Source organism: Pistacia vera, unplaced genomic scaffold (assembly GCF_008641045.1).
Source record: "Pistacia vera cultivar Batoury unplaced genomic scaffold, PisVer_v2 Contig430, whole genome shotgun sequence".
NCBI classification, from domain to species: Eukaryota; Viridiplantae; Streptophyta; class Magnoliopsida; order Sapindales; family Anacardiaceae; genus Pistacia; species Pistacia vera.
In genome coordinates this window covers 2,704,189-2,723,750 of record NW_022196258.1, presented here as the reverse complement: position 1 = coordinate 2,723,750, position 19,562 = coordinate 2,704,189, and the positions used below count along the sequence as shown (strand labels likewise).

The following is a 19,562-nucleotide window of genomic DNA, read 5'->3' as shown; positions in this document are numbered from 1 at the left end:
TCAAAGAAAATTCATAGGACTTGGCTTGGATTTTTATAAATTTTCAACCCTAAAGCATCCAAAGGTAAGATTCTAGCACAAGGTATGTGATTAACCTTTAAATTTTTAAATTCTTATGATTTTTATATGATCTAGGTCCAAGAGGAAGAGACTTTTAGCAAAGGGGGGTTATATCACACATTCAAGGTAAGTAAACCCAAATTTTAGCCTTAATTTGAGCAAGACTTGTGTAGAATGATTCTTGCATGTTTGTATGTGTTTGTATGTGAGAATTGTTGGCTCTTTTTGATGTTGAATGATGTATAATTTCCAGCCATGAGAAGTAGTGCTTGAGTATGTGATGAATTGGTGGAATTATGGAAGAATTAGTGGTGGAATTTTTTAAGTGTGGAGAATTGTTGAAAACGGCCAAGTTTGATGCTATAGTTAGTGAATTTTTGCTCAAATTTTGGTAGATTTAGAGAGATGTGGAAGTATAGCCAACTTAGTAGTTGCATGTGCATATGAATTGTTTGATGAAAATCCAAAGAGAAAATGCATGCATGCATGACTTGGCTAAACCCTATTGAAGAAAGGGTTAGAGAAAGGCAAGAATTGAAGTAGGAAGATTATATTGGGCTTAACCAAGTATAAATGTTAGTATTCAAGAGTGCATTTTGTTATGCCAAAATTTAGAATATCACTTGGTCATGTTAGCTCCATGAGAGAAATGGCCCTTAGTGCTTGGTTCTAGTTACTTGAACCTTTACTACTTCTTGAATAGCACAGGAAAGTGTTAGAAAAGAATTGCATGTTAAAGTGTTACTTTGATATGGCATTTGTGATAGTAGAGAATGGTAGAATATGTCATGACATATCATTATGCCATAATGAGTTTTCAAGTTTGTGTATGTGAACTTGGAAAGAATATCAAAGTATGGGCTTGATCATGCATATATTATGCATATGATTTATTTATATATAGCCTTGATTTGGTAAATGAGAATATTAAAGAAAATGTTAGCAAAGAAAGAGAAAAGAAAGAAAGAAAATGGCTTATAGATTCTTTTTAAGCTAACATGCAAATATGTATGTTTTCTCATTTACTAAAGAATGCAAGTGTAGAATTTCCATAGCTTGGAAATTCATTTAGAAATGTGCATAGTATCTCTTTCTATTCTCTTTCTACAACATGTTATATTATAAGATTGTTGCGATGGGGAACCCGTGAGTGATAGAGATGCAGAAAATTCCTACATGCACGCTGCTATCAGTGAGCGACCTTAGCACAGCAAAACATAATTTGCACAGTTTGTCAGCAATGCATGTGGATGAGGACTGTACCCAACAGAAAATACCTACATGCACGTTGCCATCAATGAGCGGCCTCAGCATAGCATAATAGAATTAGTACAGTCCATCAGCAATGCATGTAGATGATGATTGTACCCAGTATACACTCATATGGCCAAGGTTCCAAATCCATGCCTCAACCTAGTCCGATCGGCAAACCAGAACAGAAAAGAAAAGAAACAAAAACAAAATAAGAAACAAAAACAGAAAATAAAAGAAAGAGATACAGCATAAGAGACAAAAAACAAAAAAGAAAAGAAAGAGATACAGCATAAGAGATAGAAAACAAAAAAGAAAAGAAAGTTCTTTCTCAGAAAAGTTTATTATTCTACATATGTACTATGCTACTTACATGAATTAGTATTTCTTATGTGCTCAACGATGTACAGTTTTATAAATTGTCTTTGCACATTGGTAAGTAGCAAATCAGCATATCAGAAAAGAATTCAGCATATTAGAAAAAATTAAACTGAGAAAAGGAAAGTCAGAATATGAGTAACAGGGCAAAAACAGTAGTGCAGTTTGGTTTACTTACTGAGCAATTAGTGCTCACTCCATTATTTTACTATTTTATAGGTACTAGATGATTTACAGTTGGGTGGGATGTTAGTAAGCAGAGGAGTTTGGTGGCATTGTCCAAGACTATCTTGTACTTGTTAAAGTATATCGGTTATTTTGTGTATATATTTATATGAATTAAAATTTAAAATTAGAACTTTCGGATTTTACATTATATACCTATATGCATATATGTTTACAAAAGTTATTTAGTGGATTTTGTCATATATTTCTCAAAGAATTACTAGCTAGAGAGATTATTACATAACACCAATTAATCGTCTCACTACTCATAGACCAAGATTGGCCCCTAGCAAGGCATTATGGCCACCCGATAGATTCGGATTCAGCAAAATAGCTACCTATCAACGATATGGTTACCGTGCAATCAAAACCTTTCATCATTTGTTATCTCATCGAGGCTGAGGTACAGAAATAGTGTCAACCTCAGTTATTCTTGATATCTTTGTATTTAGTTATTAGACCAATGACTGGATTAATAAATTGGATTGAGCAACAACTCAATCCCATTGTGGCCATAGATTTGGTGTCATTGACATTTACTGAATTACGCAGTGAGATAAATTCTCCCATACTCGAGAGTGATGAATCATTTGTTGATCCACCATAGTCTTGATACACTACTCGATGCAGCCAATCACTACCATATTGATAGTTCTGAATAGAATTACGTTGGGCTAGTGTCAAACTACACCAATCGGTGCACAAGGCGCTCTGGTGATCTCAAGTCTAAGGATCATATACACCACCATTCATTAGAGGATTTGTTTCATAGACACTGAGGTTACCATCCATATGGAATCCTTAGTGGGTCTATTTAGTGAACTTGCCTACAGCAAACACCCATGTGTTACACCAGGTTGTTGACAAACAATCTTGACGAGTGAGATTAGTCACTCAACACTAATACTAGATAGACTTATCGTATTATCTATGTCCCTGGTCAGAATAATACTAGGGCTATGGACATTTCTAGAATGGCCACCACATGTGATCATAGGGTTTTCACTATCAAGATTTGAAACACTTCATACCCTTATCATGGTTATTTACATGATATAGAAGAAAATTGCCTTTTATTGATTAATAAACATTATTACAAAGAGTCAATTCTACAATAATTGATTGGCTTTAGGGAACCTATTCTAACAAAATAACATGTAAGCACGCCTCCCGATGATATGAGCTCTAGATGAATATGAGGCTAGATGATATTAAGTGCTTAAGACGCTAAGAAAAGTGAATTTGACTTTAGTTTATTTACTTTAATCATTTTTAACTCATTTGATTCAGCAATAGGTTCATTCCCATAAGATCTCAAATGAGAATAAATGGTAAATAGAATATATTTAAAAAAAAAAAAAAAAAGTAAGGCTACTCCATTTTGACAAAAGACCCACACCCAAGTTCCATAGCTTTGGATCCACTATCCCAATCATGATTTTCCTACCCCTAGGGGAAGGGTCCTTCCCTTTTTGGCCAATTGTGGGTGAGGTATATATATTCACACTTGTTGGACTTGTTGACCCTTTAGCATTAATTGTAGGCGATTTTGAGCTTTTTCATGTATAACAGCTAAATGATTTCTTTAAGTTTAATTCCTTATTGGGTTTAGGCTTAGGAATAGGAATCTTTATATTACTAGGTTTAGTTTTTTAAACCTAGTATATAAACACATTTTTCTCTTGTAATGAGTGATAGCAATCATAGGGCAAATTACTTCATTGTAAATGAGAGAGCTGAGACAGTATTGAAATAATATTGACTCTGCTAAACGTAGCCTGTTAATTGGATGAACCAGGGTAAATCATGCATTTTCTTCTTTCTCTTTACTGTTTGTGTTTTCATGTTTTTTGTTTATTTCGTTTTTCGTATATCTCTATTTCATTCAACATTGACACAGATAAGAGAATAGTTGAACTAGTATAGTGAAAATACAAATGGACATAGAACGAAAGATATCATTAAAATAGTAATTAGATTTTTTTTATAATTAAAAAATTCCCAACGTCACTTTGTGAACTTGAATTCGAAATTGGAGTCTTCGTCAAACCCTACAATTAATCTTTGAGAAGCAGGAAACAGTGACTTTTGGCCAGAGAACCTCTACCGCTAAACCTTATAATTAATCTTAAAGCAGGAAAAATGACTTCTGACCATTTAAATGCCAATACAAAAACTTGAACCCTAGACCTTATACGAGTAAACCACAAGTCTGATCGTAGGTAATTTAACTAATTATCTTATGAGTATGTTAGATGTATAAACAAATCTTATAAAGATTTGTGTACAAACTGATGTGACAGAAAATGAATGAAATAGTGAATATGACGAGTTTGACTTTTTATATTCATTCTTTTATTCAGTTTTTTGTCACATCAGTTTATACACAAATCTTTGTAAGATTTGTTTATGCATCTAGCATTATTATTAACTTATTAAGCACTAAGAGAAACTCGAGTGATGGAGGAAATTCCTGAATTCGAAGTGTATTTTTATCTTTCTCATAGCCATTAAAAGGTGAAAAGTCCTTGAAAAGAATTAATAACATATTTAAAAGTAGGTTAAAGATATATTGAAACCTATCATAAATCAACTCGATTGTATCAATAAAGTCTGTTAATTTAATAAAATCCCGCAATCTATGTATAGTTTTGGTTTCAATTAGTTAAATAATTAGAAGGTTGGTCCAAGATTTAGGTCATAGTCTTGCGACTCAATCGACTATATAGTTTCAGCATACTTTGATAATTTAATAAAAAGCCAAAAATTGATATTATATACCCTTTTATTAATAAAAAAACATTGTTGACATCGAACAATATACAATTGACATACATCTTTAATCTATATATATAGCGATGAATTTTGTTGCTACTGTTAAGCAAAGGAAGTTTGTAAATGTATTATTTAGAAGTAGTTTAGTTTAAGGGGAAATGTTAAGCAAAGGAGGTGTGAAAATGTGGTGTGTGTAAAGTAATCTGGGTCATTTTGTAATCTTAGCAAATTGTATAGGGTGTGCTTCGTCTTTTGCAATATTAGTAAATGCGGTAAGTTTTGTATTAAAAGAATCCAGGTACAAATAAGTAACTGCTTTTGTAACAAACTTCAATGAATGAAAAAAAATCCCCAATTTTTCGTGTTCTTTTCTGGATTGTTCTCTCTAGTGTTCATCGTCCTCTTCTTCATTAATTCAAGAAAACCTTCAGCTACCATCAGATGAAAGCAAATGAGCAAACATTGTACATTGCTAACTTCTATCAATAAATACATTTATAGCTAGCTATAGGTAATCCCGCAACCCTAAATATTATTCTTCTTCAAGTATGAATAAGAGACATATAGCTATCTAGCTTTCAAAATTCTTGACAATATAAATGAGAATGTCAACAATTAGTTACATAAATCCGCTGAGTAATAAAGAATAGAGGCTTATTAACTAACAATAAGTATTAATTATAGGTAGATTTTAGAGAGATCGAAAGCTTCATAGTGCTGCATGCACAATGTCATGCTATGGACCTCTCTAGCTATAAAAATTTTACCCACTAAACCGAGCTCTTCATGTAGCACGCCCGCCCACAATTGTGTGCACATGCAATGGTAGAATCGCTGACTTTGCAGTACAATAATTGTTAGAACTTGCTAAATGCTACTGGACACAGCTATATATATCTGTCCCAGCCCTTGCCTATAATTAAGCCACTACAGACAACCACATCCGATTATCCTTCTTTTATGATTATAATTGGGATAATTGGACTTTGCAGAAAGGACTATTTGCCAAATGTCAAAGTGTCTAAATTAAACCCATTCATACAGCTCGTTCGAGTCTTAATTTGATCGATCAAGTTATTCTTACATAGTATGGTGTTGTCTATTTTAGATCTAACCTTAAGATGTATCTTGATCTCATTCTATGATCCAGGACAAGATTTTTTTGTTATAAACTTATCTTATTAGTATAAACTAGATCTAAGAGGTAGATAATATTTTGGGGTAATTGGGACTTTATATAAAGGACTTCTTAAGTGTACAAATTCATACATACAGTGTAAATATCATCAATTGTAATGGTCGAGTTATTCTTACATAGTACAACATTGTCTGTTTTTTATCTAATTCTGACATGTGTTTTAATTATCTTTTATTAAACTAGATCTAAAGGTCATGAAAAAAAGTAGAAATGGGGATGGACTATGCTTAATGAAGTGGTTCTAGATATCATAGATTAAGGATCATTTGACCCCCCAAGAGTTGTGTTATATTGATTAATTATTAGATTTTTCTTGAACACAAAGGGCAAAGCCAAAATGTCTTTTTGAGTGGGTTAGTTAGTCAAGCTCACCTACAAGAAGATTCAAAATGGAACAAAACTTTGATGTCTCCATTGTGGATGTTGTTTCTGAAATGCATGGGTCCAATCCCTGCACCAGTCCCCAAGGTGAACCTAATTTGTCCCCGAAATTATAGTCCTTTTTTGTTCCAATCATGGTGTACACTAAGATTCTTCTTACTAACACTAAGGAAAGAGAGATATCAATGATCATAATCATATATGTATATTGTGAATTTAAGACTGTAGATATCACAAAAAAAATTAATATTTAGATCTGTAAGAGCTGTTTTAAAGAAAAAAAAATCAGTTTTAAAAGTTTACACGTCAAAAATTTTAAAACATCTACACCAGAAAATTTTCGTATAAGATCAAAGAATCATCTATTTGTAAATTCAATTTTAGCCTACAAAAAGTGAAGTATAAAATGAATTGAAAGAAACCCACAAGACTACAATATAGAAGTAATCAAAATAAGCAGTATGTACTACAAGGATCAATCACTTAACCTTGCTATATATACTAACACAAAATTTAACCCTAGCAGAGTAGTAAATGATATTCATCAATAATCAGTCATATATTAAAGCTAATAACACATTACATGCAGTTGAGAAATTAAGAACTAGCTAGATAAATAATAATCAGTGGTGATGATCACATAAAGTATATCTAGTTATTTGTATATTTAGATATAAATCATGCTTAATCTAATCATAGAATTGATTGATTGATGATTTACTTGAATGGATCGCTGTACTCTCTGTTTGCTTCTGGAATTGGGTTCCATTCCCACAATCTATCTGAGATTAAAGCTGCAGTTGGAAGCGAAGCTGTTAGTGTGTTGAGTCCCAGTGGCGCCGCCTGCACTTGATGAGGTTGCAAAGAGGAGAACTGCGAGTGGTGATTGAAATTATACGGTTGCTGTTGTTGTTGCTGCTGGTTGATGGAAGCTTGTTGGTAGGTTAATAATCGGTGAAACTCATCGAGGGCAGTGGCGGCGGCGGGGTTCGACGACACAGAAGAGGATCCACCGGGAAATAGAGTGGTGCAAGTGGGGACTAAAGAGCTGCATACTTGTTTAGACTGGTGAAGGAACAAGCCTTCCTCTTCTATTGATGATGGCAGACCGAGTGAAGCGCTGATTGGAGACACCATCGTTGGACGGTAAACGTTTTGCTTTGAAAGTCCAAGAACTGTGGTGACATCTGAGCTTGTACTTCCATCTGTTTCGCTCATCTTTTCGATATCAAGTTGCGGTGAATTATGAGACTGAGTTCCGAAAGTTTGGAACCTCTCCATTGCTAAATGTTGAGCTGCCTCTTGAGGATATTTATTGGATGGTGTAAAGCTTCTTGATGATGATGAAGATGATGCTCTTGTTGGAAGCGAACGAGGAAGAGATGGATGGTCTTCAACTCCAGCTCTCTTGTACACGCGACAAAGCGATATCTCGGCCTGCAAAAAGGGAAGAATTGAATTAAAGTGAAACAATTTGAAGTTGAAGGAGAAATTAAAGAAGTATTCAACCAGTTTCATGCATGTTGCTGTGAATCATTTGAGAAATCAGATAGTATTCAAATCAAAGCACAATATTGGACACTGAAAATTCCCATTTTTTATCTTTAAAGCTTCTGTTTTGTTTCTTGAAATTGTGCGAAAAATCATTAGGGTTAGAGAAAGGAAGAAGAATAAGACAGAACTGAGATTTTATGAACATATATATCTATATATCTTCATCATCAAGAAGTTAGAGCTTTCACTTTTTTCCTTCCCTTTCTTGTTCATTTAAGTCTGAATTATGGTGATTACCTTCTGGTATCGTTCAGTTTCATGCTGAGGAAGACGATACTCGTTCATAATCCAGCTGGTTCTGATGCCTTTAGGAGCTTTCCCAGAATAGAAAACTAGGGTTTTCTTCAACCCAATTGATCGAGAGCTCTCACTTCTGATCATTCGATCAGCTCCCGTCGCCTTCCAATAACCAGAAGTCGTCACTCTATTAGGTCTGTCACCATTTCTATACTTTCGATCTCTCGGCACATAGAAGAACCACTCTTTCTCCCCTATGGCCGCCAAAGCTGAACCAAAAACCATAACCAAAACCACATAAGAAAGCTATAAAGCAAAGCAAAAGCAAAAGCAAGATAAGAAAGAAGAAGATGATGATGATTATATAAAGATACATATATATGGATAAAGTTATGCCTTGTGGAAGAGGGAGAGTTTGTTTGTTTGTTTTTTTTTTTTTTTTTTTTTAAACTTGTTTATAATTACCAGGGAGTTCCCAAGGGTCATAGCGATATAGATCAAGAAAAGTAATGAGTTCGACGTTGAAACGCTTGCCCTCAACCTTACGGCGAAGGTAGAACTCGACCAGTTCTTCTTCGGTGGGATGGAAACGGAAGCCAGGCATCACCATGTCCTGTTCATGGTGATCATCATCGTCATCCTTGTTGGTGTTGTTATTGTTGCTGTTATTGTTGTTGCTCATGCTTGCGTTTGCAATTGCCATAAACTTTAAAAAAAAAAAAAGAAAGAAAATTAAATTAAATAAAGAACTTAGAGTTTGGGGTTTGGCCAGCTAGCTCTTTATATACATGAAAGTATTGTACGAATATTTGAGTGGTATATATGCAAGTGGTAGGCAAGATATTAAGCAATAGTTTATTTTTTTTTTAATTTTTGGTTGATTAATTAATTTATGAGAGAGAGAGAGAGAAGGAGGATGACGAAGAAGAAGAAGAAGAAGAAATGGAGGGAGTAAATAGAAAGATCTACATAGCTTTCAGGGCCTACAATGGAGGAGTTAAAGATGAGAAAAAGACTTGATAAAATATAGGACAGGGGTGCCCACAACCCTTCTCTCAGCGGTGGAATTGGACTATTCTATTTAATTTTCAGTCAAAATTTCATTAAATCTTTCTTTAACACTATCAATTTACAAGTTGCCTCTCTGCTCGCCACCTCCGCTCACCTTTCTACCGGGAACTAACATCTTCTCTTTATCCGACTTCATGTGTATACGTTCATCAAAGAGGCAGCTTGACTCCTCTGAACCATAACCCTGGTGAAAATTTTATAATTTTATTTCATTTATTTGGAGAACTGTTATATATAGGATAGTATATAGTAAAATACGATAATAATTGAATAGATAATTTTCTTTATTCCATTTTCAATATTTTAATTGGGATTAATTGGGTATATGCATTGTACCATATCACTAAACTTTCAAAGTTTAAATAGAACTTCAATCTTGCCATAAAATTTAATTATTCAAAATGTGTGCATCTTTTAAGTCTTAATTAAAAATCTACTTGTCTAACAATTTGAGTAGTACACTAGACATGATAAATTAATCAATCTTATTAATTAGCTTAACTTAATCTTTTCTATTAATTTGTAAATATTAAGCAAAGTAGCTATAGTTTCTAGTGTGTATATTTTATCAAAAAATAGTTGATTATAAATCTAGTTATAATATTTAAGCCGAGAAATAATATTATTTATACAAACTCTCCATACAAATTAAAATAAAATATATTTTGAATTAGATCTTGAAATATACCGGATGATATAGCTTTGGATACGTTTAGTTACACTAATATTTCGAAATCTCAATATTATTAACGAAATTAACCCCATTCTAGCTTGTACTTAATTAATGTAACATTGATTAATAAATTAAAGAAGGTGGTCACATAATCTATACACTAATACTCACATTTTGTTTTACTTTTCAAAGAAACGATTGATCAAACGTGCGCTTAATTAATTAAAAAATTTTAACTAATCACTTTCTAGTCTCTCAAGATTAATTATATTCGATAAGTTCGATGTGTATGACATTGCCAAAGAAGAATGTGTAATTTGAGAGCAATTTTAAGAGTGCCAAAAGTGCTTCTAGATAATAAAAAGTGCTTATTTGTGCACTTTATAGTATTTGGTTTTTTTTTTTTTTTTTTTTTTTTTTTTTTAGACAAACAAACACTTTCTCTAGGATATATCAATTAAAATTGCTTTCTATATAATCTCCTCAACCTTTTTCTTATTGATTTTTTTTTTACTCAAATCTATCAAAGTAATTAGACACTAAAACATATTAATTATATGGCTATGTTTCTTCTCCTCTCCAATTTTTATTGCATTTAAAAAAGTACTAATTAAGTGTATATGGCTTGTATATACAGTATATATAATTATTGGTAAATAGAAATATTTTTTCTTTTCATTTTTTAAATTAACAGACAATACTTTAGATATAAGTGAAAATTATAATTAAAATCTATATCTTAAGTGTAAAACGAATCCAATGCATTCTTTTTATGACTTTATCGTTTCCTGAATAAAAATCCTTACTTTGTCATTACTTTCGACACAGAATAACATAATCAATTAAAAATATAAATTAGTCCACTTTTCACATGTTTCTTCACAAGTATAAACATTAAGTTTAACATAAATTAAGATATCTTAATTACAAGATCAAGAACAGAAAAGATGATGCATGAGTCAAAGATATGCAGAAAAATAAAAAAGGGATTGCATGGATGTAGTTGTAGAAAACCAATTGGTAAAGAGGATTTGGAGGTAGGCGATGAGTTGGAGATGAAGATGATGAATTTCCAATTGCAAATTCATGATCTGAATTTTAGTTTCTTATGGATGAGTCAAGAGAATCCCGTGACCACTCCTCCTGTTCATGACAATAACATTCCTGACCTTTTCTTCATTTTCTTCTCTCTTTATTATTTTAATTTTATCTTTTATTTATTAATAATTGTGTGTGTCTATATATATATATATAGGATTTACCCATTTGGTAGAGAGAGAGAGAGAGAGAGAGAGAGAAGATTTTATGAATTAAATTTTGTTTCATTTTTATTGTATGTTTCTATCAAATAGAGCATTTATATAGTAAAGTTGTATTCAGGGTATTGAATTAATTTTAGATTATGATAATATCACATTGATCATTGTTACAAAGAAAAAAGGAAGTGAGTTCTTCATTGTGTAAAATCATAGTGTATATTTACAGTACTTTCACTTAAATATATAAATTATGTGGTGTAAAACTCTCTCTCTCTCAATCTCATATATACCTTAAAAATCATCCAAGCTTTCTTCGTTAAAGATAACGTTATTTTTTCTATGTTATGTAAAAGCCAAACCGTGTCTCTTTAGAGAACGCTCTAAATACATTAAATGGGTCCTCATCATCAGGAATCCATGGAAAATGAATTTGTGAAGAGGATAAAATATAGAAATTACCCAGGAAATTAAATTATTATTATTATTAATCCCTTTTGCAATAATTAATAATTAAAAATATTGTATCTCCACAAATGGGATTGGAATTGACTAAAATTTCATGGCTATTTGTCCTTTTCTTTTGTGTGGCCAAACGTCTCAAATGGGAGGCAAATTGTAAACAAATGGAGGAATTCGAGAAAGATCATTCCATTGACTCTTTTGCATCATGAGAGGCTATATGCAGCGCATAATATAATTATATTATTGGATTTTAGAGAATTTTCAATGACAAAGACAACCCTTAATCTCATCATTAATATTAATTAATTATCTTCTTCTTCTTAATTTATTTATTTATTTGTTATATAACTTCTTGATTTTGAACCTTCAATTTAGTTTATCATTAAAGTACCATAATCTTAATCTCAAGCCGATTATTAAGAATTAAAAACATCTCTTCATTTAAGTTTTTATATATCTTAAAAGCATGTGTATATTTATAAGTAAGATCTGAATATGATTAAGTTTTTTGTTTTAGTTTTTGTTCAACTAAGAATTAGATTATGAGAGAATTCTGATCGTTCACATTAGTTAACATATACACGCTAATTAGTTTGATCTTAATTTAAGCGTTATATATGGTAATATGACGTGATAAGCGGATCAAATACTAAAATCATGATGAGAAATGAAAAGAATTAAAGTAATAATTATGAAACTTGATAAACCAAATTTGAACTAATAAAAACAAGGATGGGAAGAAGAAAGATAATGCTAGAAGATGAAACCCTAAAGTCAAGAGAAAAAAATAAGAGTAGTGGGGTCGTCCAACTAGAATCCAATTAGTACGTAATATGATTTGGTTACCAATTTAGAAATATAATTGGGTATGAAATTACAGTTAGGTAATGTACTTAAACAAGAATGATGAAATTTTGGTTTATTATTTTCACCCACTTCCAATATCATATAATAAATATTTTGACTTAATGTTAATACGATTTGATTATTATAATATATTATGAGTTGAAACTATACACATCGTTTTCTAGAGGTCCCTTCATGTACCGACCATTTTGGCCTCCAACTAAAAGATTCAGATTGATCAAATTATAAATAATCTGATTAAAAAGCTGTAATCTCTTCAAATGGAAAGTTGTAGCTTGTCTCTCCCCCACCTCTAGAAGCTTTAATTTATTGGCTTGGCTTTTTTCTAAAATCCAAAACATTTTGATGGGAAAATTAAAATATCATAAACAGTGATGGTTGTTTATGCGGATATCAGTCCGAATAATTGACTCCATGATCCACGGAGACGCGTAGAGAAATTTAATTAGAGATCAGTATCCGTGACTTTGATTTGCTCACTTCTATAAAAATGTGAATCACAATTACTCATACGTAATATTTGGCAAAGTGAAAGTCTTCTTCCTTCTTCCCTAAACACATTCTAAGGTGGTCATTTATTCAAAACTGTTGAGTTAAATAATGGTTAATTACTATCGTTATCTCAGTAATGCATTGCATAGATCTCCCGTAAACTGGTCCATCGAAGTATAAATTATGCACTTCACATCAACTTGGCCACGGTTAGATATTAAATGCTGATGATGTTAGGTGAAAGATGATCGTCTTTTTGGGTGAAGGAGTTTGTATCTCTGAAAATGAGTCTGAGACAAAAACAGTAGCAGTTCATTTCATTTCCCCAAGTCAAAGGTCATATTTATACATAGATGTCATCACAATCAAATACTAAATCATTCTCACTTTAATTATGATTGGAAACGAACAGATAAACAACACAAGTACTATATATTGAGAATCCAAGATCGGCTACTGTTCTTGTGTGGAACCCATTAATTGTATGGGATCTAGCAGCGGCAAAGTAGGTAGCAACAGCATCCCAGTGAGCTCTTTTGATCAAAACCATGAAATCAAAATGGTCTGGTCTTCATGACCTCGTCATGTGCTAAAAATATCTGAGAATCGATCTGTGGAATTGAAGAGAAGAGGACGCCTATCTAACTAGTTAATCAACATCATACATTCATGTGTGAACGTCTTAAGTTTTTAAAATGAAAAATTTTGTTATGGGACGTTCTGAGTTTTTTTAAAATACGGACTAAAATTCCTGACAAGAAGAATTGGTTAAAATACAAAACTTCAATCAAATTTTTTGTATCGAAATAAGAAAAGAACCACTTCACATCTGGAACGCTGCCCTGGTCCGGACATATATAATTAATTCAATTATATAAATTTCTTAAAATGTAAAGATTTTATTTAAAAGACAAATCTAATCATAAAAAATGAATTACCAATTATACTTTTAATGAAATAATAAATGTATATTCTTTATGTATAATATCAGACTATACTGGATCATATTAGACTTATTTAATAATATGGTTAAACATATGCCGAATCATGTTAGACTTAATAGTTTACTACATTTCAATTATTTTTGTTCTTGTTATTTTTTATTAAGAACAGTTAGGTTAATTCATGTTATTTTGTAGTTATTTATGTCTTTTAAACAAAAGTTCCATATTCTGAGAATTAAAAAATAAAATAAAAAATAAAGTGATATAACTATACAAAAATAATTACGCATTTAAAGAAAATGAAGAAAATGATTGTGTGTATATTATAAGAAAACGTGGACTTTTGTCATCAGTTAGCCAATATTAGTTACCGTAACTTAATTCATACAAATGTCCGTATTTTAAATTTGGATTTTCTCGAGAAAAAAATATATGAGATTGAAGGAGAGACAAATGTTTAGAATTGTCTAGCTCTATTATCTCTTAGGGCTGCGCTAGCTTCTTCAATATAATTGGGGGCCACCGCCACCACCAACAGATGAGGCAAAGACTTGACATGGACGGACCCATGAATATGTATTTGGGGTTAGTTGAGTGGTATTTGTCCTCCACAGCCACAAACAACCCGTGGTTTGGACCATTTTGGCGGTCGTCAACCTTTCTCTTGGCTCTTTTTGCCATTTCATTTCTTCTCTCACGTGACCCTGTTCATAGACAATGAAATTTATGTACTCTACCTATCCATTCATACACCATATAAATTAACTCTGTAAAATCACATTAATGTACCCAAATTAAGCCAAAAAGAAGGGCGACCTAGCCATGGTTCTGCCAGGCACCGACCATGCTGCCCATCGGGAGCCGTCCAACCAATATGAGTCTCTAGAGTGTCGTTGTTAATGGGGTTTTTTTATCAAGTGATATAAATCAACCAAAGCTCTCATTGCTAGAATACAAAATTTCTCTTTTTTCTTGTGGGGAATGTTGAATTAAATGAATTTTGGCCCAAGTTTATTGTCATATGAAAGACCAAAGCATCAATCATCTTTGTTGGACGCATGACGTTTACTTGTGTTGTCATTGGCATGAAATCAATTATAGTCATGATAATTGGAAGCTTAATTATTATTTCTAATTTCTATGTTATTTAACTTAGACATGAAGATAATTCATATTTAGGGATTCTTTAAGAAGATTACTAATCATGTATGCTGTGATTAACTGATTTTGGTTCAGAGAAAAGAAAGTTAAATATATGATCTAATTTTATTAGATGGTGATTGAATGCAGTAATTACATTTGTGATCTTAGTGCTGAGATTATGCCTTGCATTATGATGATGATATCAAGGCTTGATTCTTGTAAAACCATTTCCTGATTATGGGTGATTGTACATTCATTACAAATATTATTTGCCATACTTGTATTTACATTTTCTGTATAAATAAGACAGATTACATGTAAACCATACAATACAAATATATACATAATTTTATCTTCTTTCTTCTTTCTCTTGGCAAACTTTGACTTCTCTTTACTCTCTGCCTCTTTTGCCTTTCTTTACATTCTAACATGGTATCAGAGCTTTAGTCCAGCTTTCGCTCTTCTTTTCATGTCCTTGCAAAAGCAAACAGGTTTCCTGTTAGTATTTTTTTTCCATAGTATCTCCAACCAAACCAAACCTTCCAGACGGCTAGCAACCAAAATACCACAGACCAATAAACAACCTGACAAACCCATACTGAACCTCCACCAAGTTTACCAGAAGGCCCAATAACAAGCAATACAAGCCCATTGCCTCACACGAACCCACATTCACACAATGGCCCAAATCCGAACACAACCAATGGTCCACAGCCAATAATAGACCCAAACACACACACTGGCACAACTCTACACACTGGCCCAAACCCATACCCGTATGGTATGCTGGGTTACAACCTGGGTCAATCTCAACAAATGAATATAAATCTTTACTCGTTTAACTTCTAAACGATTCCGGCCGCCTGAAATTGCCCTAAACCAAGCGATGTTTTATTTTCACCGACGTTAGATGGGCCAGAAATCACTTTAATTAAACAACCATTGGTGAGTTCAGACAGCTATTCAACTTTGGCTCGTGATTTTCGACGAGCCCTTGTCGCCAAGGACAAGGACGACTTCATCGACGGCACTGTCCCACCACCACCGATCGATTCTCCTCTTCACCGCCACTGAAAAGATGTAAATGCTTGTGCAGTCATGGCTTGGCAACTGCTTGTCATCAGAGGTGGTGGCGGGACTATCGCCAACTGAAAATGCAAACAGAATTGTGGAATAACATTAGAGAAATGTATGGAAAATTAGATCTACCAAAAATCGACACTCTCTGGCAACACCTAGCCAAGATAAATCAAGGTAATTCCACTATCACCATTTATTTTAACAAATTATCAGGGATTTACCATGAACTTGATGCTACAAGGAAAAGCTTGAGGGACTACCAGCAGCCCTTGCACATTTCTATCAGATTCGCAATCAAGAGAGGTTAAGTTGTTTTCTTCTTGGCCTCAACAAAGTGTTTCTAGCTTTTAGAACTTTGATCTTGGCCGCTTCTTCACCATCAGACCTTCACTGCATCTTCTAGTTGGAAATCCAAGAGGAAAGCCAACGTCGTGTGTGTTTTCCTTGGTCTGGGGGCACTATAGCCTTCGCCAACGCAAGAGGAGACCAATCATCTTCTCTAATTTCAGAGAAACCGACTGCAAATTTTGGGGGTGAGCAGCTTAGTTTTCCAAACCCTACAGATGCTTCTCTTTTATATGAAGGGATGAAGGGCCTTGATTCAATGCAAGGATCAAGTGGTTCATGTGTTGCCATGTCACAGACAGGGTCAAACAGGTCAAATAGGCAAAATTGGCAAAATTGGCAAAATTGGGCAAATAGGTCAACTTGGAATATTGGTCAAAATGGGTCAACCTAGTCAAATGGGCTTGGATCCAGCAAATCCGGAAAAAAGGGGCTATACTATGATTATTGCAAAAGGAAAAATCAGAATTGGGATCATTGCTAGAAACTACATGGACACCACAACTTAGCCAACAAGGAGAAAAATGGTAATTCCTTAACATGTCATCTGCATAATTCACTCCATAGTTTAAAACAAGCATCTAGGCAATGAAATGAGAAATTCACAAAAGCCCTTACAAGCATAGGCTTTGTCCAATCCAAACACGACTATGCTCTCTTTTCTTGGCAAGAAGGTAACTCATTCACTACCCTCATCATTTATGCTGACAACATCTTAATCATAAGAAACAATGAGTCGACCATCAAAAACTTAAAGGAGCATCTTAATAAGAACTTTCAGATAAAAGATTTAGGTGAGCCAAAATATTTTCTTGGAATAGAAATTACAAGATCTCCAGCAAGCTTCTCACTAAGCCAACGAAAGTACATCCTAGTGTTAGAGTATGTGCCCTAGAGCCAATCAATTATTGTAGAATTGACTCTTTATAATAATGTTCATTGATAAATAAAATGCATTTTATTCTATATCGTGTAAATCATATTATATATATTAATATATGTCTTTAGGATGGTAGAACCATGACAAGGGTATCTAGTGTTTCAAATCTTGATAGTGAGAACCCTATGATCACATATGGTGGCCATTCTAGAAATGTTCGTAGTCCCAATATTATTTTGACCAAAGACACAAATAATACGGTAAGGCTATCATAGCGTTGAATGAGCTTGTCGAAAGGCAATGACTGATCTCACTTGTCAAGGTTGTTTGCCAATAACATGGTGCAACACATGGGTGTTTGCTGTAGGTAAGTTCACTAGACTAACCCATCAGAGGATTCCATATAGATGGTTACCCTAGTGTCTACAGAATAAATCCTTTAACAAATGGTGGTGCATGTGATCCTTAGACTTGAGATTACCGAAGCGCCTTATGCGTCGATTGGTGTAGTTTGACACTAGTCCAACGCAGTTCTATTCAAAGCTGTCAATACGGTAGTGATTAGCTGCATCAAGGAGTGTATCAAGACTATAGTGGATCGATAGAGGATTCATCACTCTCGAGTACGGGAGAAGTTATCTCACTGCACAATTCAGTATATGGCAATGACACTAAAGTTGTAGCCATTGTGGGATTGAGTTGATTGCTCAATCTAATTTATTATTCTAGTCATTAGTCCAGTAACTGAATACAAACATATCGAGAGTAACTGAGGTTGACACTATTTCTGTAACTTTGCCTCAATGAGATAACAGATGATGAAAGAATTTGATTTGCACGGTAACCATACCATTAACAAGTAGCTATTTCGTTGAGTCTAAATCTATCGGGTGGTCATGATGTCTTGCTAGCGGCCAATCTTGGTCTATGTGTTATGAGGCGATTAATTGGTGTTAATCGCGATACTACTCACTGCCAGTATGATAAGAAGCCTATGGGTCACACACAGAAAATAATTTGAGAATCAGTTTGTACAATGGGCATTTTCGTCTTTTAGGACGAAATGGTATTTTGGTAATCTCACAGTGTAATTAGATTTGCTGATGTTGTTGCCTGGATTTAATATTAAATTAAATCAGTGAGATTATATTTAAATATATGTACACATATATTTAAATGAATTATTATCGTTAATTAAATGTTAATATATTTCATAAATATATTAATTGACTTTGATTATAATAATAATTAAATTAAAATAAAAATAACACAAGAGGGGTGTTTGGATACAAGGTTGAATAAAAGATGGAACCCATTGGTATTCCTGAGAGGAATAGGATTTCAACAACTTGCACTATATAAGTGCAAGTTGTGTTGGGAAATAATAAGGTTTTTCATATTATTCATTCAACCAAAAGAGAGAAAAAGAGGCAACCCCTGTTAGAATAGGTGCTCTAGAGCCAATCAATTATAGTAAAATTGACTCTATAATAAATGTTTATTTATCAATAAAAGGCATATTCTTTTATATCGTGTATGTAATTATATACCTCCTTAGGATGGTAGAACCGTGACGAGGGTATCAAGTATTTCAAATCTTGATAGTGAGACCCTATGATCACATATGGTGGTCATTCTAGAAATGTCTGTAGCCCCAGTATTATTCTAACCAAGGACACAGATAATACGGTAAGGTTATCATAGTGTTGAACAACCCTGTCGAAAGGCAGTGACTGATCTCACTTGTCAAGGTTGTTTACTGACAACCTAGTGCAATGTATAGGTGCTTGCTAGAGGCAAGTTCACTGAACAGGCCCACCAGAGGATTCCATATGGATGGTAACCCCAGTTTCTATGGAATAAATCCTCTAACGGATGGTGGTGCATGTGATCCCTAGACTTGAGATGATCGGAGCGCCTTGTGCACCAATTGGTATAGTTTGACACTAGCCCAACATAGTTCTAGTCAGAGCTATCAATATGGTAGTGATTGGTTACATTGAGAAGTGTATCGAGACTACGGTGGATCGACAAAGGATTCATCACTCCTGGGTAAGGGAATAGTTATCTCATTGGTAATTCAGTAAATGGCAATGACACTAAATATGTGGCCACAATGGGATTGAGTTAATGCTCAATCCAATTTAATATTCTTGTCATTGGTCCATTAACTGAATACAAATATGTCGAGGATATCTGAGGTTGACACTATTTATGTACATCAGTCTCAATGAGATAACAGTTGATGAAAGAATTTGATTGCACTGTAACCATATCGTTAACAGGC

At 33.4% G+C, this 19,562-nt stretch overlaps 1 protein-coding gene across 3 annotated transcripts; it reads right to left on the bottom strand.

Moving 5' to 3' along the window:
• Nucleotides 1-4,997: 4,997 nt before the first annotated feature.
• On the bottom strand, nt 4,998-8,979 carry LOC116143409 (NAC domain-containing protein 35-like). Of its 3 annotated transcripts, none has more exons than XM_031428861.1 (4): nt 8,525-8,978; nt 8,060-8,328; nt 6,990-7,705; nt 4,998-5,120 (listed from the first exon to the last, which is right to left on the bottom strand). In XM_031428861.1, exons 1-4 carry the CDS (start codon nt 8,760-8,762, stop codon nt 5,117-5,119), a joined length of 1,227 nt encoding a protein of 408 aa, XP_031284721.1. In that variant the 5' UTR covers nt 8,763-8,978; the 3' UTR covers nt 4,998-5,116. The 3 variants fall into 3 exon arrangements, with proteins under 3 accessions (XP_031284721.1, XP_031284719.1, XP_031284720.1); XM_031428859.1 differs by lacking the exon at nt 4,998-5,120 and adding an exon at nt 5,172-6,433 and having other exon boundaries at nt 8,525-8,979; XM_031428860.1 differs by lacking the exon at nt 4,998-5,120 and having other exon boundaries at nt 6,673-7,705.
• Between the last annotated feature and the right edge of the window lie 10,583 nt (nt 8,980-19,562).

Excerpts from the sequence above, each read along its gene's own strand:
- LOC116143409 (XM_031428859.1), bottom strand. The coding sequence starts at position 8,762 with ATGGCAATTGCAAACGCAAGCATGAGCAACAACAATAACAGCAACAAT. Across the intron at positions 8,329-8,524 it reads TGACCCTTGGGAACTCCCTG|CTTTGGCGGCCATAGGGGAG; the intron begins GTAATTATAAAC and ends TTTTTGGTTCAG. Across the intron at positions 7,706-8,059 it reads AAACTGAACGATACCAGAAG|GCCGAGATATCGCTTTGTCG; the intron begins GTAATCACCATA and ends CCCTTTTTGCAG.